Source organism: Myotis lucifugus, unplaced genomic scaffold (assembly GCF_000147115.1).
Source record: "Myotis lucifugus unplaced genomic scaffold, Myoluc2.0 scaffold_0, whole genome shotgun sequence".
Classification (NCBI taxonomy): Eukaryota; Metazoa; Chordata; class Mammalia; order Chiroptera; family Vespertilionidae; genus Myotis; species Myotis lucifugus.
The window spans coordinates 38963556-38988768 of NW_005871048.1; the positions used below are offsets into that span (position 1 = coordinate 38963556).

General features: G+C 47.6%; 1 protein-coding gene across 2 annotated transcripts; it reads left to right on the top strand.

The window, feature by feature from the left end:
* Positions 1–803: 803 nt before the first annotated feature.
* GCNT4 (glucosaminyl (N-acetyl) transferase 4, core 2) lies at positions 804–24975 on the top strand. 2 transcript variants are annotated; one of them, XM_023750703.1, is made up of 2 exons: positions 804–866; positions 22645–24975. In XM_023750703.1, exon 2 carries the CDS (start codon positions 22646–22648, stop codon positions 23987–23989), a length of 1344 nt encoding a protein of 447 aa, XP_023606471.1. In that variant the 5' UTR covers positions 804–866; position 22645; the 3' UTR covers positions 23990–24975. The 2 variants fall into 2 exon arrangements, with proteins under 2 accessions (XP_023606471.1, XP_006081383.1); XM_006081321.3 differs by lacking the exon at positions 804–866 and adding an exon at positions 1245–1523.
* Positions 24976–25213: the final 238 nt, after the last annotated feature.

Sequence of the window (25213 nt, forward strand, 5' to 3'; positions counted from 1 at the left end):
CTAAAGCTGTAAGGATTGAAAGAGTTAATCTGCATAAATTGCTTAGAATTAGCACCTTTGATGGATAATAGAAGCCTTGTGGTTTTTGTCATTACCATCACCATCACCATCACCATCACCATCACCATCACCGTAGCCATCACCAATCTGATGTGCAAATGAGGGAGACCAGAGGGGTGAATTGGTGACTTTTAATGACTTGTCCAGAGAGGGGAGTTCCCACTGGGAAAAAAGATGAGTGCAAAACTAGCCATTTGCTTGAAAACAAGCCTGTAAAATGGATATTACTTGCTCCCCCTGAGAACAGGGAACTTTTTAAAGGGCAGGGTAGTCTCAGAGTCTCTATTACTGTGGACAGACTCTAGATCCTGGGAGTAAAGATGATGGGATCCCTTTCGGGACTCCTAGCCGATTTACCAGGTCCTTTCCAGCTCCCCACCACCCAGCCAGGCACACAGCAGGCCCTCAATCACCTTAGACCTCGGAGGAAGGAGTAAAGAAACCAGTTGGGAATGGCTCTCCGGGTGCGCTCCCTGCCCCACCAGGCAGACCACAGACCCTAGGAGCTCTGGCCCGCGAAGTGGGGGAGCTCCGCGGGGGCGCCTGCGAGTGCAGGAATGAATTCCGAGCACAGGCAGAGCAGAGCAGAGCGCCCGTTTAATAAAGTCAGCCTATGCACAGGAACCCGCCACACGGGCCCAGTGGTGGGTATTGCCCAATTGGCTAAGTAGGCGTGTGCTTGGATTCATTTAACATGAATCCAAGTTTTGGGGTGAGCAGGATTGGTACCGGATACGGCGCCCGCGCGGCCCGCCACCCTCACCCCGCTTGCGGGTCAAGAGGAAGCCGCGGTGTCTATTTGGCAGGTAGGCACTGATTGAAAAAACAACTTTGTAGTCTATTTATTGGGCATAAAGCTCCCCCTTCCCACGCTGCTCCTCGGTGACACTTCTCCGGGCTGCGTGGGACAGTTATCTTACCAATGGAAGCGGGCGAGTCCCGCAAAGCCGAGCCTTCGGGGGCGGGGGAAGCGAGAAGACGCAGATGTGAGTTTGCGTTGTGACCGCTCCGAGCAACTTGGGGCAAGTCGCTTACCTCTTCAGGCCGCGGGTTTCTGGTCTGTTTAACGCGGGGAGGGAGCCGAACCTGGAGGACGCTCGGGGCAGCGGCGGCTCGACCCGAGCGGAGCGCGCCGCGCGCGCCTGGGAACTTTGCCGAGAGCGCGGGGCCGGGACCCTGGAGCGCGGGGCCGGGACCCCGGAGCGCGGGCCGGGAGCTCCCTCTGCGGGAGCGCGGCGGCGGCGCCCCTCCTTTCCCCTCCACGTCACGGGGGCCGCTCGGCGCTCTCCCACCCCCGGCGGAGGGAGAGCAAGTCCTTGGCAGGGCGCGCCGCCGAGGTGGCGGAGGAGGCGGGAGCCAGCGGCGGCAGCAGAGGGGCCGGGAGCCGGAGCGCAGCCGAGGCCCCCTCCGGGACGACCTCTGCAGCCGAGGGGACCCCGCTTCGGGGCTGCCCGCTCTCTTTCGTAAGTCGACTTGGTCTCGCCGGCCGGCGAGGTGCGGGGCCCCTGTCCCAGCCGCTGGGAGGCCGGGACGTCCGGACCCTCTCTTCCTCGCGACTTTCACTTTGCCTCCGGGGGAAACCTGGGCGCCCGTCCCTCTCGAGGGATGGGGGCGGGGATCGGCCGGGAAAGTCGCCCGGATCCTGGTTGAGCCTGCGGGTGTCCCAGGCCCGTGCGGGCACCGGACGGCAGAGACCGAGTCCGGGGCCGGGGCGGCTCCGCCGGGCGCAGCAACGTCAGGGCCCCCGGGCGGAGGCCGGACGCTGGAAGTTCCCTGGGGACGAGGGCGGAGGGTGCGGGCGGCCGGCGCGTGTAGGGCGAGGGCGTCCTGGAAGATGGGGTCCGCGGGTCCACACCCCGGCCTCCGGGCATGCGGAGCGGGATGGCCGAGTAGCGGCGCGGGTCCCAGGGTTTCCCCACCCCCCGCCCCTCCCAGGGTGCGGACGCGGCTGCCGGGATGCGCCCCTTCCCCGGGGCCGGGGCCCGCCGTCTTGGTCCTCTTGCCGGAGGGCCACCCTAGACCCGCCCAGGTGAGGGGAGCCCAAGGACGGGGTCCCCGCGCCCGTGTGTGCGGACCCGCCTGCTAGCCTCTCCTCGGACCTGGACCTGCGGGGCCCGGCCACGCTGCCCCCAGGCGGCGGGAGGCGAATGGGAGGGAGAGGGAGGCGGCGCCCGCGGGAACGGGCTGCTTCCCCGGCTTCCCCAATAGGACAAGGTGTGTGGGTTGGGGGTGGGGATGTCTCCTCCTAGTTCGGGCACCGGAGGCTGCGGGACTGACCTCCCGCGGCGCCCTCGGCAGGGACGATCTTCTGCGCTTCTGAGGTCGGCGCGGCGCGGCGGAGCGGGCCGGGAGTCCTCCATCCCCCGGCGAAGTGGCGGCGCCCTCCCGGCGGGCTGGGAGCTCCGGGGACCCGAGCCAAGAGGTGTGCATTCGAGTCGGCTTACGGTCTTCACTTAGGCTAACGGTGCTCGCGGGTGGTGGTGTTTTGTTCATCGCAGAACTACGCTGTCCCGCTTGCGGGAGGTTTTTTCGCGGGGTTGTAGCCCAGGAAACTTGTGTATTGTAGCCCGGCTGGGCCAGTGGAGAGCTGGCGTTAGCCTTGAGGCACTTGTCTTTTCGCGTCCTCAAAATGAAAAAGCAGCAAACTAGAATCTTAAGGGAGTTGGGGATAGATAATATAAATGTCCACGTTGTTTGGGAGACATGAAAGCCACCCGTTTGACCTTATCTTACATGCACACACATGCCCTTTCTATGAAGCCACCTATCAAAGACATTCTAGAGCCCGTCCTTGGCACCGATCTTGTTGGTAGTGTCATGAGGAAGTAAAGTCCTTAAAGGTAAGCGAGTCGTTGCATAGAGCAGTTTCTATATCGCACTTTCTTTTTTTTTTAAAATATATTTTATTGATTTTTCACAGAGAGGAAGGGAGAGGGATAGAGAGAGTTAGAAACATCGATGAAAGAGAAACATCGATCAGCTGCCTCTTGCACATCCCCCACTGGGGATGTGCCCGCAACCCAGGTACATGCCCTTGACCGGAATCGAACCCGGGACCTCTCAGTCCGCAGGCTGACGCTCTATCCACTGAGCCAAACCGGTTTTGGCTATATCGCACTTTCTAAGGATCCATTTCGCTGTGAGAAATGACCGGTTAATATGCTGTTGAATCATTGCTTAACTTGCATTTGCAGAGAAACACATAGTTGAAGAATCACAGAATCGGGTTGTGTGGCACTGAATGTTTCCCGGAAAGACTGAAGAGTTCCTTTGGGAGTGGGGGAGAAGTGTTCCCACCTGGTTATTACTTGAACCCATTCCTTTGAGAGGTAAAGTTTACAGCTATTTGCTAAATGCCACACAGTCTGCAGAGAGGTGGTTTGTGGGGGTGAATGGTGTAATTGGGCAATGAGTCCGAATTCACACTTTAGGGCACCAGGCCAAGTACCCTCAGGATAGGGCAGTAAATCGTTATGGAACTAACTGGGCATGAACTTGGTCATGGAGGCAGGGGCAGGTAGAGACATAAGACTACACAGACAGTGCCCAGCTTCTGCTCCCTCTCCCTTGAGAATCACCAGCCAGTGGGGCCGCTGGTGTTGGGGGCCTGGGGCTTATTAGCACCAGGGACTGGAAGTAAAACTATGTCAGCTTCAAAGGCAGGAAGAAAGCAGGAAGACAGGATTATGTACTGCAAGGATGAAAAGTCATTTCATCAACCCAAATGTATTGAGCACGTACTGTGTGCTTGGCAGTCCTGGGTGCTGGGGGAGCACAGGTGTGCTGGGGTGAAGGCAAGAGGCCTTCTTGGGGAGATTGAAGTTAGAACCTGTAGGATGAGTAGGAGCTGCATAAACCAAGTGGAAGGAGGAAGAGGATTAAAGGGGGAGTGTGCTCGCCCAGGGAAGGGTGTGCCCTGAGACTGAGGAGGGGAGAGCAGGGACTGAACCCGTCTAGTGTGACCTGGGGGAGAATGGCACCAGCTGAGGTCAGCAGGTACCAGGGCTAGACGATGCCAGATTTTGGGCCATCTTGCGGAATTGATCTCAGGACTGTTTCACATCTGAAAGTATCCTGGTGAGAGTTAAATTCAAAGCTGCAGTGTCTGTGTGGAAAATGGACTCGACAGCCCTTCAAGTAGACAGGGCTGGTTCCGGGCTGTGAGAGGCCTGGTGGCCTAGGCTGAGGTCGTGGCAGCAGGGATGACACAAGTGGGTGCATTGAAGGCAGACCTGGGAGTGACCTGGTGACTAGTTTTGTGTAGGGTGTGAGAGTGCACGGTGACGCCGCTGAGTTTAAGCTTGAGCACTTGGGTATATGGTGCTGCCATGTACACAAGAGGGAACAGTGGAGGAGGGGCGGATTTGGGGAGGAAAAACAAGTTTGGTTTTGTTAAGACTGAGCTGCTTTCTAGGCTTCGAGAGTAGAAATACTTCAATGTCTGGATAGAGCAGGCCGCAGGTTACCCTCCAAAGAGCTGGGGGTCACCTGTTGTTTTAAGCCTGCGGTGGGTGGGGGAGGGGTGTGGACCTGGAAAAAAGCCCCTGCCTTCGTGGGAAGAGGTGGAGGAAAACCAGGCGGTGCTGCATCTCCACCTCATCTGCAGTGGGAGTGAGCATCATGGGGTGTGTGTGTGTGTGTGTGTGTGTGGTGGGGTTGGGGGATTACACTTACCTCCCTAGAAATTGCCCTTTGAGAGGTGGGACAGAGAGCTGGTTTTTAAAAATATATATATTTATTGATTTCAGAGAGGAAGGGAGAGGGAGAGAGAGAAACATCAATGAGAGAGAATTTATTGGCTGCCTCCTGCACACCCCTTAATGGTGATTGAGCCCACAATCTGGGCATGTGCCCTGACCAGGAATTGAACTCGTTACCTCCTTGTTCATAGGTCAATGCTCAACCACTGAGACACACTAGCTGGGCAAGTGCTGGCTTTTTTAAGATGAGAGAGCCGCACACATTGATCTGTGAATGGAATGAACGAGTGGGAAGGAGGGGTGAACATACAGGATGTCTGCAGCCCCTTCCACTCTGGGAGCATTTGGTAAAAACAGCCTGGTCATGCTCGCATTTTGATATCAAACTCATATAACAAATTTCAACTTCTTACTACGACAAATTTTGAAGCACTTATGTCTATGAAGTTTGAAGTTTTACTTCGTAGATATGCAAATTTAATGATTAGGAAAACATCGATGGAAATCACACAACAGAGCTGCAGAGTGGCTGAAGTGGTCCCGGAGTGACCCCACCACTCTCTAGCTCATGACCTTGCACAAGCTCCCTGACCTTTCTGCCTGGTCTCCTGGCCTCTGAAATGGCACCACACCTAAGGGGTACATGCTCTACGGTGACTTCTTGCAGGCTGTTGTGAGGATTGCATGTGTGCATTATGTATGTGCAATGTCTGTACAATGTATGAATGTGCATATGATGTATGCACAAGGTAGGCACATGTGCATCATGAATGCCCAGTGTGTGTGTGTGTGTGGTGCATGTACAATGTGTGTGTGTGTGTGTGTGTGTGTGTGTGTGCATTGTGCCTGGTACATAGTGAGTGCTCAGTAAGCCTTAGTGCTGGTGGATGTATTATGATGATGTCGTTTCCATCATTTCCAGATGTAGAATCTGAGACCTAGAGAATTTTGAGAACCTGTCCAAGCCCTTCAGAGCCGAACACTAGCAAAATTAAGGCCAGGATCCCATTTGCCTAACTCACAGGCAGGGGCATCTTTCACTTAGTATGTCAACAAGTATCAGGTGCCGGATGCTCTTTAACATTAGCTGTAACAAACAAAATAAATAAGACAAAATTAAGTTAATTGTAATAAAAGGGTCCCATGACGCTCACCAGAGTGCAGAGGAGCAAAGCAGATATCAGACTTTTCCTAAGCAATGTAGAGATACATGTTTTGTATTAATTTGCATTGCTTTACATGTCACTTTATATGCATTTCCATCTGCTGGTAATTTTCCTTGTGAGATTTAAAGGCTGAAGCTTCAAGCACATAAGATCAAACAAAATTAATGAGGAATTAAATGCAGCTGCTTCAAACCCTAATGGGCCCCTGGGAATGGTGAGCTTGGTGTGGGCTTTGGGGAAAGGAGTGGATCAATATTTACTATTCTAGAAGATGTGGGACAGCCAGATACCATTTGATAAAAGCAGGTCACATCTTAATGTGTTTTGAAGCTTGTTCTGCTGAGCATACTAGAAAAATAAGGAAAAGTGGAAGAAGACCAGAAAGAAATGGCCTGTTACATAAAATACCAGAAAATGAAGCAGCAACAGAAGTCTGCTTTATGAAGCTGAACTAATAAGAAACGCTAAGGGTCAGAAAGTAAAGGTGGAACTTTTAAGCATAATTTTAAATACCAATGTGTGGAGTTTTAAAACCAATAAAGTTTCCCTAAATTGGGCTTACTAAGAAATAGGCCATTGTGTCTTAGTAAAAAAAAAAAAATTATATATATATATATATGTATGTTTGGGTCCCATTTCTGTCATATATATATATATATATCTGTCATATATATATATAGTTACTTAGAGCAGTGGTTCTCAAAGTATGGTCCCTGGACCAGCTGCATCAGCATCATCTGGGAACTTATTAATTTGCACCTGGAAAATACAAATTCTGAGCATAGACTGCTGAATTGGAACCTCTGGGCCCAGCAACCTGCATTTTAATATTTAGAGCCAAGCCCAGCCATGTGTCTCAGTGGTTGAGTATCAACCTATGAACGCAGGAGGTCACGGTTCCATTCCCGGGCAGGCCACAGGTCTGGTTGCGGGCTTGATCCCCAGTAGGGGGTATGTAGGAGGCAGCCAATCAATGATTCTCATCATTGATGTTTCCATCTCTCTCTCCCTCTCCCTTCCTCTCTGAAATCAATAAAAAATATATTTTAAAAAATATTTGGAGCCAGCTTTCATTCCTCTTGAATTTTTACCCCTTTGGTCTTAACCTTTCATTTCCCTCTTGTGGTCACTAGCTTCTCACTGTGCTGCTTGACTTGTAGAAGATTGTGTCCAGACACAAACCCATCCCTTCCTCTGTCCCAAGGTTCTAAACTGGTGGAAGATTCTTTCTAAGATCCCTTTAGGGTTCTGCAGCTCTGTGATCCTCACTCTGGGAGAACCACATTGATTTGGTTTTAGATTTGGTTTTGCTGCCTTTAAAAGGAAAACTCGTCTGGCAGTCTTATGCTAAACAGAGACTCTTCCAAATAATGGCGTCAGCCAAAACACAGCTGTTCTCCATAGATGCTCCTGTTGCACCACATTTCTCCATCTGGGACGGGTGCAGTTAATTTCTTGGACCTCGGTGTTAGTCTTTATCTCTGTTAGGTTTCCTCTTACTAGATCCAAGTCTGTCCAGATCTGTTTGGGTCCGATTTCTGTCCTTTTTCGTAGAAACCTTCATGTCCTCTGCCAATTTGGCCGCTGATGTCCTGGCCTGAGGAATTAACAATGTGAGTATTTTTGTTAGAGGCCTTCCCCACAGTTAATGAGGCTTGAAAACTTGGCATCTTTGGCAGTCCTTGTGGGCCTAACATCAGAGCAGTTGTCATCAGTCCCATGGTGGTTTGCATTGAAATTACTGCTGTTCTCAGGTGCTCCCTCGCAGTCTCTCCAGGGAGAGCTGTTCTCACCCCAGCCCAGGTGGGCGGGCCTCATCCTGGCACTTCCTCAGGAGCTTGTTTGACTGTGATGAAGGCTTTCTTCTCCCTCCTATGTTTATACCACCCACTGAGATTTTTTTTGTAGGTGACACAGAAGTAATTTTCAACTTACTTACAGTCAGATGAAGCTGAATTCAGAAATTTCAAAATAATAGGAAGTAAAGATTGTGCCTCATTTGTCCTCTCTGCTTCACTGCACACTCCCTTCTCCCAAGCTCTAGAACTCAAGTCCACATTTAGCCAAGAGATTCAGTTATTTTATAATGTACAGTTTTGCTCACACATGATTCTTTTTTATTTTTAGGATTTTACAAATTAAATTTATTGGGGTGAAATGAGTTAATAAAGACATATGTATATTGCATTGTAGGCTCACCACCCAGGGTCTAGTCTCCTTCCATCACCATATATTTGACCCCCTTCACTTTTTCCTTCTTCCTTCTCCCTCCACCCCGTGCCCCTCTGGTAACCACCGTACTGTTATCTGTGTCATTGAGTTTGTTTGTTCGTTTGTTTGTTGACTTCTGTTTTGTATACCCCATATGAGTGAAATCATATGGTTCTCGTCTTTTCTCCATCTGACTTACTTCACTTAGCATGATACTCTCAAGATACAGCCATGTCTGTCGCAAATGGAAATTTTCATCATTTTTATGGCTGAGTAGTATTCCATTGTATGTATGAACCACATCCCCTTTTTCCAGTCATCCACTGAAGAACACTTGGGTTGTTTCCATGTCCTACATATTGTAAACAGTGCTGCAATGAACATAGGGCACATATATCTTTATGAATAAGTGTTTTCAAATTTTGGGGGTAGATGAGGGATTGCTGGGTCATATGGTAGCTCTTAATTTTTTGAGGAACCTCCATACTGTTTTCCATGGAGGTTGCTCCAATTTACATTCCCACCAGCAGGTGTGAAGGTTCCATTTTCTCCACATCCTCTCCAACACTTATTGCTTCCTGTTTTGTTGATAATAGCCATTCTAACCGGTGTGAGGTGATATCTCATTGTGGTTTTGGCTTGCATTTACCTTATAGCTAGTGAGGGTGAGCATCTTTTCATATATCTGTCGGCAATCTGTCATACATGATTCTTAAAGGAGTACAACCAGATGATGTAATTGCACAAAAAATACTTTAAAAGGCAAAAGCAAAACAACTTTATGGCAAGAATGCTTTTAGCCATGGTTACTAGAGCATGAAGCAGTGCCTGGAATTCTACTCTGTTATTCATGACCCTCATCTAATCCGGCTGGAGCCCTCTCCTCCCTCCCCCAGCATGGAAAGAGGAGCCTTAAACCGAACAGCAAAAATCTCCCAAAAAATCCAAGACGACTCTCTTCTTCCAAGATGCTACCCAACCCCTTCCGATGGGCTCTCCCTTGCTGCGGCAAACAGGAAACATGTCTGGTGCCAGTGGAGCACTTTGTCACCTCAAGTAAATGTCCATGAACACTCACTTCTTCTAGCTCTTTGCTTTCATTCCTCCTCTGTCTGTCCCCTTTGTTGTGTTCTGATCTAGTTAAGGGAGAAATAGACCAGGTAGTCCCTTTGGAGGAGGGCTTCCTGTGCTCAGCCTGGACAGGCGGCCTGTCTGCTTTTGGATAGGTTGTTTCCAGAGGCTCTGTGAACCCTGGCGTTTCTCACGGTCACCTGCCAGATCTGGACAGCCTGTGACAAAGCCCCTCGTTCAGATTGCAACAGAGGTGGGCACTGGTGCCCAGACCAGGAAGAACAGTCTCAGCACAGGTCCTTGCTTGCCCAGGTTTCTTTTCTCTTCCTTCCACTCCTCTGCATCTCTGCAGCATACAGTGGGGCCTTGACTTACGAGTGTCCCGACTAACGAGTTTTTTCAGATACCAGCTGTCTCTTGGCCGATTTTTTGCATTGAGTTGATAGAGTAATTTGAGGTAATGAGCTCCTTAATGAGCTCGGTCTCAGAACGATTTAAACTCATAAGTCAAGGCCCCACGGTATTTGGAATATTTAAACTGTTGCATCCTTTTTCCACCCCCCTCCCACTCCCCCACATTCCACCTTGATGCGACAAGGAGAGGCTCTCTCTGCCAGTCATCATCTTCCACCAGGTTCTCCCTTTGGCCTTTCTGGCACCCACCCTGCCCTACTCGGAGGCAGGCAAAGGCAGATGGATGTAGCATCCGATGGGTCAGGAGAGAGAGGTGGGATGACACACAGGTAGACACAAATTAAAGTGTGAAGACTAGATCATGAAAACATACTAGTAGAATGATATGGAGCCCTGGCCAGTGTGGCTCAGTAGGTTGAGCATCATCCCATGCACCAAAAGGTCACCAGTTCAATTCCCGGTCGGGGCACATGCCCAGGTTTCGGGCTTGATCCCCAGTAGGGGATGAGCAGGAGACAGCCGATCAGTGTTTCTCTCTGTCTCTCCCTCTACTTTCCTCTCTCTAAAATCAATGAAAAAATATTTTTGAAAAGAATCATATGGAGATTCTGGAGCTGAAGAAAGGGATGGGGGCCAGGGGAGGGATCCTAAGACAGGAGGAACATAAAGTCAACATTGTGGCAGGAAAATCCCTGAATAAAAGAAGCATTTCCAACTGCTAGCTAGTGGCCTTTTCTAGGGAACTATCGCTACAATGAAATTTAAATGTCACAAAATGACTGGGATTTCTCGAGATTGTGTTCAAGTCGCCCAGGACCTCACTGTTTCTTTCTGTATTCTCCTGGGCAGCGCAGTTTCTAGTTGTGTCTCCCCAGCATCTAGCATAGTGCCTGCCAGCACATGGTGGGACCACAGTAGATGTTTGCTGGATGGGCAACCAATTGAAGGGGGATAGAAGTAGGCTGTGTGAGCATAAAGGCATGTATATAAGATATGTATCCAAAAGAAGCAAAAGCAGGGGCATGACAGATGTTTGAACATCCATGTTCATAGCAGCATTATTTGCAAGAGCGAAAAGATGGGAGCAATCAATGCACGTGTCCATGGACAGACAAAGGGATAAACAAAATGTGGTCTATACATACAATGGAATATTACCCAGCCTTAAAAGGAAGAATATGGATGAAACTTGAAGACATTGTGTTAAGTAAAATGAGCCAGTCACAAAAAGGCAAATACTGTCTGATTCCTCCTCCATGAGGTTCCCAGGGTAGTCAAGTTCACAGAGAAAGTAGAATGGTGGTTGCCAGGGGCTGGGAGGAGGAGAGAAATGGAAGTTTGAGTGGAATGGGTACTGAGCTTCAGTTGGACAAGAAGTTCTGCGGATGGATGGTGGTAATGGCTGCAAAGCAGTGAATGTACTTAATGCCACAGAACTGTACACATAAAACTGGTTAAAATTGTAAACTTGATGTTATATATTTTATGACAATAAAATAGTAGAAACATGCATATATGATCAACTAATTCATAAATATGGAACAACAAAAGTTATTTTATAACAAAGACGTTAAGCAGGTAATACTCAGGAAGTTTATATTGTAGACAGGCCAGCAGTGACACCAGGCTTGTAAAGATGTGTAAGTCGGTGCTGCTCAGAATGCAGAATGGACGTCTGAATCCTCATACAAGGCGGGGACGTTCAAAGGCATGTAGTCCCCGTTATCCCCACACACAAAATAATAAGCAAACAAAAAGAAAGCTGTTTTATTTTGAAAAATTGTAAACCTACAGAAAAGTCGTAAGAATAGCACAGTGGGCAGCCAGCTGATCCCCCTTGATGGTGAGAATGCTGAAGGTTTTGATGGGGGTCTGCACCATCCTGCGGGGGGCAGACCCACCCCCACCTCCCGAGGCTGCCTCTGGGAGGCGGTCTCTGCGTGCAGACGCGGGGGTGGATGTTGAGGATGGAGTCCAGTCCCCGTTGGAACAGCCCCTGCTCTGTGACACTTGGTGCTCCCTCCTCCAGCTGTTGTTTAAATGCTTTCCACCCCTTACCCTCATGCAGCCCGTGTGCCAGTCTGCCCTCCTGCCGGAATGTGCCCACGTGTGAGCTCTGTCCCCACAGTGTCCATGTGAGTCAGCCCCTGGGCCCTCTCTCGGATGAGGAAGCAGGAGGGTAACAGGATTAGTGACGGCTGGTTAGGGCAGTCAGGACTGAAATTCAGAACTGTCGACTTTACATTCCAAACCCATTATGTTGTACACACAGGTAGAGCAGGAGGGTCAGATGCGGGGCGGGCGGACGGGTCAAGTGTGTGGCAGGGAGGAGAGGAATGGGGTCAGGCAGGCAGGGGAGGAACGAGTGACTCACAACTACTCAATGTGGTTCACCCTACACGACAAGGATATCTTTTCTTTGTAACAAGCTTGTTACAACAAGCTCTGCAGAAGGCTGCTCCCCTGTAAGGTGACTTTCAGAAATCATGTGGCCTGCCCCCTGTCTATGGCCAGAACCAGACCAAAGGAGGGCTGCCATAAGCTGAGTCGTGCTTATCTGAGGTTTGGTGAGCAGGCTGCTCCATTCAGGCCAACATTAGAGTTAGTTCAGTAAATCTTGGAGTCTGCTTTCCTCCCAGTGTTTACCCAAAGCCTCCATCTGCCTCCACGTACAGATGGGTGAGACACGTTCAGCATCATCTGAGACACATAATTTTGCACTTGGCTATATATGGGATTGGACTGTTGTATAAGCTGACACGTTAGCCTGGTTTAAATTTAAGCTTGTGTGTGTGTGTGAAGCATTACTCTTTTCGTATGGTCATCTTAAACATAGACGGGTGCTGTTTGTCTCATATGACAAGAATGCAGAGTGGGCCTTTGCTGCTGCTGGCTCAGTGGTTTGAGGTTTGGGGGCTGAGGTCTCTGATATTCGCTTGACCTGGTGATTCGTGGTCCTGAGACGGCAGCTACAATGCTAGCTGTCACGTTGGAGTTTTTGCAGAAAAATGGACGAAGAGGAATAGATAACAACATGGCACACTTGCCCCCAGATTAGGTTTTTTAAAGAACTTTCCCAGATACTGGCATTATATTTCACTGACTGGTCCTCTATTCTGGACTTTTTTTTTTTTTCCCCAGAAGGAATTTAGGACTTTATTTAGTCTTTTTTTTAAGTTTATTTTATTGTTTAAAGTATTACAAATTGTAGTACATATATCTCCTTTTGGGGAAAGGCTTTTAGAGGGGCACGTTTCTGCTACAACAATATAGGGGTTCTCTTATTACAGAAGAAAGGAAGGATGGGCTTGCAAGGTAACTGGCCGTCTCTTCCACAGCCATAGATAAAAGCGTTACCTCCCAGGTCTGTTTCCAAATTTCATCTCATTGATCTCTCTATTCTAGCACAGCACCACACTGTTCTGATGATTGTAACATTATAATTTGTGTGACAATCTGAAGCATCTGCTTTTACTGTTCTATACAGTTGGCTAAGTTTGCTTAGATTTTTGTTGTTGTTGTATTTGGCTTGTTAATCCTCACTGGAAGATATTTTTCCATTGATTTTTATAGAGAGTGGGAGAGAGGGAGGGAGGAGGAGGAGGAGAGAGAGAAACATCAATGTGAGAGAGACACATCGATTGGTTGCCTCGCCCACATGCTGGATTGGGCCGGGGGGACTGAACCTGCAACCCAGGTATGTGCCCTTGACCTGGAATCGAACCTGTGACCTTTCAGTGTGTAGGCCAACACTCTAACCACTGAGCCACCGGCCAGGGCAGGATGTTTAGTTTTTAACTAAACAGTCTTTTCACTTCTTTATTATATTAACCTAAAATAAAACCTGCATGTTGAGAAAACAGACAAAGGCCTGTCCAGGAGACAGAAATAAACAGGTTAACAAAGTAACTGCCACTGTGACAAGTGCTTAGAAGAAAACAAGGACTTGAGCGATTCGAGAAGGGTGATCAGAGAGGACCCCAGGAAAGGACATTCCTCCTACATTGAGGGATAGGAGAGGCCGACAGGCCAGGGCCCGAGGGAAAGCGGTCTGAACATGGGGACAGCGGCACAAGGTCCTGAGGCAGGGAAGAAGCTGTGTCCTAGGAAATTGTAGAGGCTGGTGTTGCTTAGAGTGTAATGAGCAGAATGAGATGAAGCCGGAGAGGAGGGCAGGGACAGGAACCTGGGCCTTGTGGCCGGGGGAACAATTTCTGATTTTATTCTAAGTGCAATGAAACCCCAGTGGAGGGTTGTAAGTGTAGGGAGTGAGACTAGGGAGAGGGAGTGATCTGACTTATGTGTTTAAAAGATCTTCTTGGCTACTGTACAGAGAATGGATTAGAGGGAAGCAAAGGAAGCTAGTGAGGAGGTTATTTCCTATGTAGGCAGGAGTGGATGTTGCCTTGGATTAGAGAGGTTCTGATGGAGTGGAAAGGGGTGAGTGGATTCAGAATACTTTCTGGATGGGTTTTGCTACTGTCAAGAGCTTGGAGAGGCAGCCTCGCATTGTGGTTAAAAGTATAGGCTCTATGCCTGGCTGGTGTGGCTCAGTGGGTGAGCATTGACCTACGAACCAGGAGGTCACCGTTCAATTCCTGGTCAGGGCACATGCCTGGGTTGGGGGCTCAATCCCCAGTAGGGGGCGTGCAGGAGGCAGCCAATCAATGATTCTCACTCATCATTCATGTTTCTATCTCTCCCTCTCTGAAATCAATAAAAAAAAAAATTTTTTTTTCAAAGTGTAGGCTCTAAAATTGGGCCATAGTTGAGAATACTGGCTCCTCCACATATATCCTCTGTGACTCAATTTCCTGATCTGAAAAATGAAGATAATGATAGTACCTATCTCATAGGTGTATTGAGTGGAATAAACAAGAAAATGTAGATAGTTCTAGTGATCAGTATAGACCATTAGGAGGGGACAGGTGTGTGCCCAGTGACTCGGGCAGCATGGAGACTTGTGTTGACTTTGGCCAGAACCCTCTAAGTGGAGGGGGCTGTGGAGCCCGGCTGGACAGAACGCTACCCTGAGGGGCCTAGATATGGGGCCTAGAGGACCCTGCTCTGTCCAATCCCTTGAGGGGCTCAGGTACAACCATGTATGTAATGGGGAAAACATGTTCCCAGCATCCCAAGAATGGAACAGTGTTACGTGATGGCTTGACCTGTTTCCTCATTTAGAGAAGGAGGAATTTGGACTCGATCACCATTAAAGTCCTTGTCAGTTTTAAAATTTTGCTCCCAGGCTTATCGGGAAGTGTGGATTAATCAATTAAGCCTTGGTGGAGAAGGCTCAGAAAGTAAATGCTGTTCTTTAAATGTTTTCTTCCTATGAGGAGTATGTTGACCTCTGTTCGAAATCACTTTCTAACAATTTAAAGTCCCAGTTTAGGTTAGGACTCGTTCACAGTATACCGTGGAATGAAAGAAACATAAGACGGTGCTATATAGCGAGACTTCTTATTAAAAAGCAAGATCCCCATCCCACCCCCCACCCCCCCAAAAAACACACAAAAAAACCACCCAACAAGGTGTATTGAAAACAGTCTGGAAGGACACACCACCCATAGAGTGTCCTTACGCAGGGGAGGTGGATTACTAAGGAGTTGTATTTTCCTCTGAGACTTTCCTGACTTTTATTTATTTAATGAAAATGTTGACTTTCATAAACAGAGAATGGAAAGCCTTTTCCTTTTGCTTTCTGAAACTACCCTCTCTTATTATTTAGGGCTGTTCGTTCTCAATTTGTATGATCTTGTGTTTTGCCTCCTTATAGTTTCCTGCTCACAGTCGGATAATTATTTGCTGTTGCAATCTTTCCTCTAACAATGAGAACATAAGGTCACCTGGCAAGAGACCTGCCTTCCTGCTCCTTTGCAGACTCTTCGGGTGCTGCTGGGGGTGGGGGTGGGGGTGGGGGGTGGAGGAAATTCATCTTGGCTGGGTCATCCTGGTGCTAGTGGTCGTGCTCCAAAGCTTTCTGTGAGTTCGGTGATGTGCATGTCATCAAAGAGAACCAGTGGCTCTGTTGAAATCAAGGAGCTACGTTCAGTAGAAGGACCTTAGCTCATTCAACTGGATGAGGGGTTTTTCTTTTTTTTGTTTGGTCTTTGTTTGTTTGTTTAGTGAGCTCATCTTTATATTAGTGTTCTTAAGTGATGATTCTTCTTTGTAAGACTTCAGCAAGAAACAAAATCTTAACACTTCTAAGTCAATAAACTCTTCCAATCCTATTTTCACACTGACATAATGATACAAAGTTTAAGAAGTTGAAGGTGGCCCACAAAGGGAATACAGTCTCCACACAGAGGGAGTTCATCCAGAAGTTTTCTGAAATAATTAGTGATTCTCAGAGCCCAAATGGTGTCACTGCCCCTGCGAAAACAGGTGAGTCAGTAAGTAAACAGACAGGACATGAGACAGGAATTTCTTAGGACGAGCTAGCTTTCTTTTCCTTCAGTGGCTTCCTGGGCTGGGAGATGGACTCATCTCTCCCTTCCCACAGGGATTGGCCCAGCCTCCTGCACCATGTAAATAAACAAGCCCTAAACGGGTGGAAGGCTCAGGACTTCAAACATGGTAAACATGGTTTGCTATTCATTTCTGTTCCAGCTTTAGGACAGTTAGATGAGACATAGTAATGAAAGAGTTTAGTCAGGGACCAAAACTGTTGTGGAAAACAGAGTTTTTCTTTAGATGCCAAGAGACAGTATTAGCTAAAGGGTTAAGAGTGCATCTCTGGAACAAGACTCTCTGGGTTCAAGTTCCAGCTAAAGTACGTTCTAGCCCTGTAGCCTTGGGCAGCTTCTTAATCTCCTTGTGCCTCAGTTTACTGTCTTGTAGGAAGCATAAAGGTGGTGCCTACCTCACTGATCTGTTGAGAGGGTTGAATTCTCACATGCAGAGCACTTAGAACAGTGTCCTGAGTAACAACTCTATTGAATGAGTTTACATTAATAATAGTGATATTATTAAATTAATAAAGAGCATTACATGGAGGCATTCTGGCATTATTCATTCCAAAATATTGAATTTATGTTGAGACTTTTAGGGGGAATAGAAAGTAGGTTGAAAAATAAGAAAAGATGCCAAAAGTCTGGGGGGAAAATCTAAAAAAAAAAAAAAGTGCTTACCACTGAGGAACAGTAGTGCTTGGGCTTGAGGGTGGAGGTGATGGGGAGGAGGGGACGGAACCACGGCTGGCATTTACCAGGCGGTCACGATCCGGACTGTGCTGAAGCACTGCGCATGCATCCCCTCGTTCAGCCCCAAACTCCTCAGGTGTTACTGCCATTATTAACGTCCTACACCAATGAAGACGCAGAGGTCGAGGGACTTGTCCGGGGTCCAGGTGCTCGATGGGCCGTTCCTGAGGGGTGCAGGGGCCTCTCCTGAGCTGAACCCAGTGGTTTCAGGGTCCCATGTGGATTCCTCTTCTCCCACCCCGCCCCCAAGCGAGCTCTTAGCTCTCCTCAGCTTTCTCCTTCCCTAAAACATTTCCACCTCTCACTTTGATCAGAAAAGTAAAAGTCAGTTATCTCCTTAACGTCGCCTACATAAAATTACCTAGTGAATTCTTTTTATTAAAAAACCCACAAAGTCAGCACAGCCTCCCAGATTCAGAGTCTGGCAAGCTGGGCATGGGAGAAAAAGAGGCCTGATCACCTGTGCTTGTGGGGTGACCCTTGTCACAGGGTCTCCTGAACCCTCACAGCAGCTGGGGGAGGGGTGCTAATCCCCACTTTGAGGTCAGAAAACCGGACTTCTGTGGTTGGTTTGATCAGTCTTGCAGCTACTAAGTGTTTCTCCAGGGATCAAGCCCAGGTCTGTGGCATCCTGCAGCCCACACAGGCACTTTCTTTCCTCTCTCCCATGTGCCCCCCTCCAACCTGTAGGAGTTTCTGGAAGGAATTGCAGGTGTGCAGAGAGGCAGCAGGAAAGGGAGGGGCCTGGAGGGGGCTGAGGCCACCTAATCTGCAAATATGGCCTGTGGGTCCCTCATTATTGGTGCCCAGGCTAAACCTTATTCAGTACCTTTCTTCCAGTTTCCTCCTCCCATTCATGACTTACCACCCCTTTCCTTCCCTGGGAAAGGAAGCATGCACTTCTATGATGTGTCTGGATTTTGAAATCGCTGACTTAAGGAGAGTGCATTGAGGAGCTGCTAATGGCTGTGCCATTTAGCCCTGAGTGCAATTATAACTACTTAGCTGGGTGTACCTTTGTGCCTGCTATTTCCCTTAAGGCTGTAAACAGCACCTGGAAGGGCTGGGGAAAATGATGATTTGGGGGAAAAGCTTCACTCAACATCCTGTTGGGTTTTTATTGAATCATCCAATAGCCCCTATTTCAGCTGTGCTCTGGTGATCAGACCTCACTATCATTTCCTTCTCAGTTCTGCTGTCATCACCAGGAACTGAACCCATGTGGGGATAGGCTCCATGCTGGGTCAGGCTTCCTTCTCTGCCTGGGTGGGTGGGAGAGGAAATACCCTTCTCCCATGGGTGGGAGATTACTTGTAATCTATGTAATAAAAGCCTAAGTGACCGGTACAGCAGAATGACCAGAACGACCGGTCGCCATGATGTGCACTGACCACCAGGGGACAGATGCTCAATGCAGGACATCCCTGAGGGATCCTGGACTGCGAGAAGGTGCAGGCTGGGCTGAGGAACCTCCCCCGCCCAAGTGCATGAAATTTGTGCACCAGGCCTCTAGTGTAATTATAAGACGGCTTCTGGGCAGCAAAACACCTGCCTGCTTCCTGCTCACGAGCTTTTCAGTGTTTGCAGAAGAAGGCGTTGCTACCCTGGTCTCCTAGGAACCAGGGGCCAGCATAGCTGCCAGCCTGCGACCAACCAACTCAAGTCAGACGTGGGGCAGGCCTAGGCGCTCCCTTTCTTCCCTCCAGACCTGGCACCTTGGGGTTGTCGCAGGCCTGGGCTGCAGTTGGCAGGGAAGGGAGGCGGTGCCACATGGGCTGGTGCCTGCTCCCAGCTTACCTCCAGCTTCTGGCCCTGACTCTGCTGCTGCTGGGTGTTCCCTAAGCAAATCGCAGACCCAGCTGGGAGGGGCCCTGGGTGTCCGAAAGTGGAGCCTTGATTGGGCACTTTGGTCTGGAACTTCCTGCAGGCTTGAGAGCCCGAGATAAGCTGCTGACTTCTCACCACGGGGAAGAGGCCAGTGGCCCCTTTCAGCATTTGACAGAAGCTCATCTTGTACCATCACATCTTCTAACTTGGGGAAAGGAATGCTTTCAGTCAAGGAATTTCTGTGAAGGGGTTTTGCTTTGACTGGGGGCAGGGTGGTATTATTTTAGGGCTGATTCTTTCCCCTGATGTCAAAGCCTGGCCCACAGACAGACAAGGTGTTCCCCTTAAAGACACCTGGTTGGAAGGATCAAAAGCCAGGTGCCTGGGCTGTCCAACTCCCGCTCCTTCTTCCTTTAAAATGGACTCTGGTCCCTCACTGCTGGAGCTCAGACATGGGACCCAGAGCGTGCCTGCCACCTCTCCCTTCCGGGTGCCCTGTGACCTTCCCTCTCTGGGCAGGCAGCCAGGTCTCCTCGCCCGACTCAGCCTCCCCAGGCAGCAGGTTGGAGTCAGAAGTGTGTGCTCCAGGCATTCGTTCTCAGGAAGGCGTAGGGGAAGGTGGTGCAGAGGGGCGCCCGGGAAAGGGTGGCGGGACCGGGAGCCGGCCTTTGCCTTTTTACGTAAGTGTGAAGCTGGTAATTAAATGATATGTCATAAATGACATGACAGCTCTGGAAGCCTTTGTAAACCTCTTTAGAAATGTGAGGGCTTTTCATTTTAATCACTGTGGTATCAGTGGGAACTATTAACTAATGCTAATTCGAGATTTCATGGACCAATAAAGTAAGAAAAGAAAAAGCAAAAAATTCATTTGGGTAAGATTCCTTCTAATTCTAGCCATTTGTGTAAGTTGCTTTCTGTTTATGCCTAATTACCATGAATTAGGACGATGAGGAGACAGATTGATTGATTTGGGATTGATTAATCTAAGTTTATCACAACACCCAATTCTGACGAGATTGAGTGCATTCAGGGTGGTATGGCCATAGACACAACACCCAATTCTGAACGTGTGCTCGGGCTTCTGGGATTGTAGGTTGTGTCGCCTTGTTCATTGGGAGTCAGTTTTCCCACACTTTCCAACAACTGGCAGGAACTGTGGTCTTGAGACTGAGTGGATGGAACCCTACTCAGTTCACTGTGGAGGAGCAGAAGGCAAGGGACTCTGAGCCATGCGCCTGATTGGGGTTCCTTCGACCTGGGTTCTGAGTCAGCAAAGGTGTTGTCCGGACGTGGTAACAGGATGGAGAGGAAAGACTGGGTTTGAGGCGTGTTAATGAGGTGATTTGTTAATGTGGGTATGGGAAAATGGAAGAGTCAGATGGCTCTTGAGTTTCAAGCTTGGCTCATTGAGTGGATGGTCTCACTATAAACTGAGACAGAAAACACAGAAGAGATGAAATGTCAGGTTCAATTCTGGACTCTTTGAGGTTGAGTGCCTTAGACATCTTAGTGGACATGTCTCTCAAACAATTGGCTGTTCACTTTGGAGGCTTGGGCAAGAGGTGGGGGTTAGAGATAAAGTGTTGACATTGTGTATGTGCAAGTTGAAATCCAGAGACCCAGGAAGAGTATGGGTGAGAAGAGCAGTGAGCTGAGAACAGGACCCCGGGGAAACCCACAGGGAGACACTGAGATGTGGCCGGAGAGGACACGGATTCTGCAGGGCAGCTCACTGTCCGTAGGTGTTCTTTAAGGGAGAGTGAGTCAAGCGGATGTAAATGAGTAAATGTTATTCGCAGCAAAACTCTTTTCAGTCCAGCTATACAATCTTCAAAAATAAACCAGGTTCAAAAATTTCTTGCTAATTCTAAGGAAATCGGTAGAAGTTTACATTCTCATTTAAGATTTATTGAGATGTATTAGGAAATTACATTGGGCTGCTCAAACCTTGGGTAGCACTCCCTGGATCCTGCTGCTTCCCAAATAGCATATCTGTGCCCTCCCCTTCATTAGGCTGCTTTTACCGAGTAAAGTGATATAATCATCTTTTAAGTTCAAGAAGTACGAAAGGCTGCTCAGTGATAAGTAAATCCCCCTCCTACCCTGGCCTACCCTGCCCTACAAAGCAACTCCTGTTCCCAGCAGTGTTGTATCTATACATCTTCCTGGAAATACTGGCCCATGGGCCAGAGTCAGCCAGCTCTCTGTTTTTGTAAATAAAGTTTTATTGGAACACAGCCATGCCCACTCTCACATTGTCTGGAGGCTGCATTTTCACTCCAACGGCAGAGCCGAATAGTTGTGACAGAGAAAGGAAAGTTTTGCCAACATGTGCTCTTTGTGTGTAGACACCTGTGTGTATGGTCTTTTTTTTGGTACACATGTGAGCACACTACACACAGTTCTGACTTTTGCTTATTTCTATTTCACACTACATGCTGGAAATTGTTCCACAGGGGCACATGCAGATTTGTCTTTTTCCCAGAGTGTGCATATAATGAATCAGTCCCTGTTGAGGGATGTTTTAGTGCTTTTCGGTCTTTAGCCTGAACAAGGAACACTGCAGGGAACCTGCTTGTGCGCACACCTTCCTTGCACACGTGAGCTCTTCTGGGTGGGTACATTTAAAACAGTTATTGCCTAACTGCCCCCCCCCCAAGTAGTTTTTATCCCCCACACTCAATGAGAGTCATGTTCTTTTCACCATAAGGGAGGGCTAAATTGCTAAGCCCTGTGAGGAAATGGAGGCTAACAAAATAAAAAAATAAAGAAATGTGCAGGATTACCAAATTTGTATAATTTGTACAACATTTTACAGTCCTAATACCTACTATAGCTTTTTCGGGTGACTGCCCACTGCTCTTATTTTTTAAGGTAGTCTTAGTCCATGCAGGCTGCTATAACAAATACCATGGATAGGGTGGCTGGTAAACAATAGAAATTTCTTTCTCACAGTTTTGGAAGCTGGAAGGCCAAGACCAGCATGATGGGTTCTGGGAAGGCCCTCTCCCAGGTGCACATGCTGACTTCTTGCTATGGCTTAACTGGGGTCTCTCCTCATGAGGGCACTAATCCCATTCATGAGGGCTCCACCCTCATGACCCAATCACCTTCATGACCCAAAAGCCCCACCCCCAAATACTATCACAGTTGTGGGTTAGGTTTCAACCTATGAATTTTGGAGGAGACGCATTCAGTCTATAGCAGTGGGATTCACAGGGTTTTTCCCATCTGACTTCAGACGTCCATCTAATCAGGATCTGAAGGTAAAATCAAGAAAGATATTCCTTTTAGCCTCAGGTGGGCCATTTGCCGCTCCAAAGATTTCTTAATGACATCCATTTCTCTAGACCTCTGCCCAGAGTACTCCCTCCCCAAATATGCTAAGCAGAAATGCAGACAATATAAAATGACATAGTACCTATATATATTTTAAAAAAGATATTTTTATTGATTTCAGAGAGGAAGGGAGGGGGAGAGAGAGAGAGAAACATCAGTGACGAGAGAGAATCATTGGTTGGCTGCCTCCTGCACACCCCACACTGGGGATTGAGCCCGCAACCCGGGCATATGCCCTGACCAGGAATTGAACTGGTGACCTCCTGGTTTCCTGGTTCCTGGGTCAGTGCTCAACTGCTGAGCCACACCTGGCTGGGCTATATTTTAATAGTTGACATTATTTTCCATTCTACTTGGTAAGCAACATCTCTCAAAATTAGATACAGTTAGTACAGAATATCACAAAATACCACCATTCTACATAGTTCCATTTCCTTATTTCTGGATTCTCTCAAGGCAAGAAACTTGTTTTAATCTTTACTGTTGAAAGTATTACATGTGTCCCCTTCCCCCATACCCCTCTTCACCCTTCCACCCCCCCCCCCCCCGGCCTCCACCCCAGGCCTTCACCACCCTATTGTCTGTGTCTGTTGAAGTAATTTTATCTGAATGTTTCCACTGAATTATTCCTTTTGCCTTTTACAGAATGAAGATATTCAGATGTTGTATTAAATACCCCCTGCAGCAGAAAGTCTTCATCCTGTTTTTAACCCTGTGGCTGTTCTCCTTGTTGAAGCTTCTAAATGTAGGAAGACTCCTCTTCCCTCAGAGAGGCATTTACCTGGTGGAGCACTTCCTCAGCACCTCCCCTTTTGTAAGGAACAGATACACCCATGTTAACAACGAAATCCGGTATAAAGTTAACTGTTCGGGTGTCTATGAACAGGAGCCTCTGGAAATTGGCAAGACTCTGGAAATTAGAAGAAGAGACATCATCGACTTGGATGATGATGACGTTGTGGCAATGACCAGCAATTGTGACGTTTACCAGATCCTAAGAAGGTACCATCAAAAGCTCGTTTCAAGGGAAGAGAGAAGCTTCCCAATAGCCTATTCTTTGGTGGTTCACAAAGATGCAATTATGGTTGAAAGGCTAATCCATGCGATATACAACCAGCACAATATTTACTGCATCCATTATGACCGTACGTCACCCGACACCTTCAAAGTCGCCATGAACAATTTAGCTAAGTGCTTCTCCAATATTTTCATTGCTTCCAAATTAGAGACTGTGCATTATGCCCACATTTCCAGACTCCAAGCTGATTTAAATTGCTTGTCAGACCTTCTCAAGTCTTCAGTTCAATGGAAATATGTTATCAACCTGTGTGGGCAAGACTTTCCTTTGAAGTCAAACTTTGAATTAGTGTCAGAGTTGAAGAAACTCAATGGAGCAAATATGTTAGAGACAGTGAAACCCCCTAACAGTAAAACGGAAAGATTCACTTATCACCATGAGCTCAGACAGCTGCCTTATGAATATGTGAAGCTACCAGTAAGGACAAACATCTCCAAAGAGGCACCCCCTCATAACATTGAGATATTTGTTGGCAGTGCTTACTTTGTTTTAAGTCGAGCATTTGTTAAATATGTTTTCAACAACTCCCTCGTTAAAGACTTCTTTGCCTGGTCTGAAGACACCTACTCGCCTGATGAGCATTTTTGGGCTACCTTAATTCGGGTGCCAGGAATCCCTGGGGAGATTTCTCGGTCAGCCGAGGATGTGTCTGACCTACAGAGCAAGACCCGCCTTGTCAAATGGAATTATCACGAAGGCCTTTTCTATCCCAGTTGTACTGGTTCTCACCGCCGAAGTGTGTGTATCTATGGAGCAGCAGAATTGAGGTGGCTTATCAAAGATGGACATTGGTTTGCTAATAAATTTGATTCTAAGGTGGACCCTGTCTTGATTAAATGCTTGGCAGAAAAGCTTGAAGAACAACAGAGAGAGTGGATCAATTTGTCTTCAGAAAAGTTATTTATGGATTAAAAATCCCACAATCTCATCATGATAAAATCATGATGGAAATAAGGCATCTGATAAATGGAGTTAATATGGAGTTGTATACTATCCCAAATCCAGTACCATATGAGCTTAACTTTCTAATTGTTTGAAAGGGATCTAAAATTCCATGCACAAGGGAAAGTGACTTGGCCTTTGGTGACAACTAGCCTGCAGTTGGTTGAGTACTTTTGTTTGTTTCTTTAAAAAAACAAAGTTTTTTTTTAATTGATTTCAGAGAGGAAGGGAAAGGGAGAGAAACATCAGTGATGAGAGAGAATCATTGATTGGCTGCCTCCTGCATGCCCCCTACTGGGGATCGAGCCTGCAACCCGGGCATGTGCCCTGACCAGGAATGGAATCACGACCTCCTGGTTCATAGGTCAACTCTCAACCACTGAGCCACACCAGCTGGGCCTGTTTGTTTCTGCCTGTAATTTCACTGAGATAAATCAGAGTTCTTAAACAGCCATCAGATATTTATTGATCTCCTACTGTATGCCAGACAATTTTTTAGAAATGTGTAGCAATTAAGTCCAAGTTTTAATGACTTATACAATGCTCTCAAGGGAATGTCTTTCCCTACTCACACAGCAACCTTAATATCTTAAGTTCGCCACGTAACAACCTGGATCCTGCTGAGTAAGTTTTAGAGTGTGGTGATCACCCATATAAACCTCCCATTTCAGAATAGCATTTAAGTACAGTGACCAATATTCCACTTGTCTCTTAATTCAACTCATTCAACTTTTTCTAACCATTAGAATATTAGAAGGAGAGACTTCACTACCTCAGAAGAGCTCAAAAAATCGTCCAATTTCCTGCTTGCCAAAGCATAATTTACCTTTTGGTGCCTCACTCATTCAATTCAGGGTCGGGAGACTCTGTGGGTGTGGCATTTATAGTGTCTGAATGTTGGGGAGGTGTGTGGGGTAAGTAGGGGGATTGAGACATGTGGTATCTGAAGAGGAACAAAGGGATTTATATGACTACTAAGCCAAACCGGTTAGGGCAAGAATCACTGAATTTTCTTGAAAAGACTATATGAAATATGACAGCTTTCAAAATTAATTATTATGGCCATTAAGATAAATTTCTTCTCCAGCAACTGTCCAAGTGGAACCCAAACTTAAAATTGTGAAAGTTCCTTGCAGTCTTCTTAGCTTAGATCCGGAGAGAGCAAGATAATTTTCCTAAGGATATAGCAAGAAT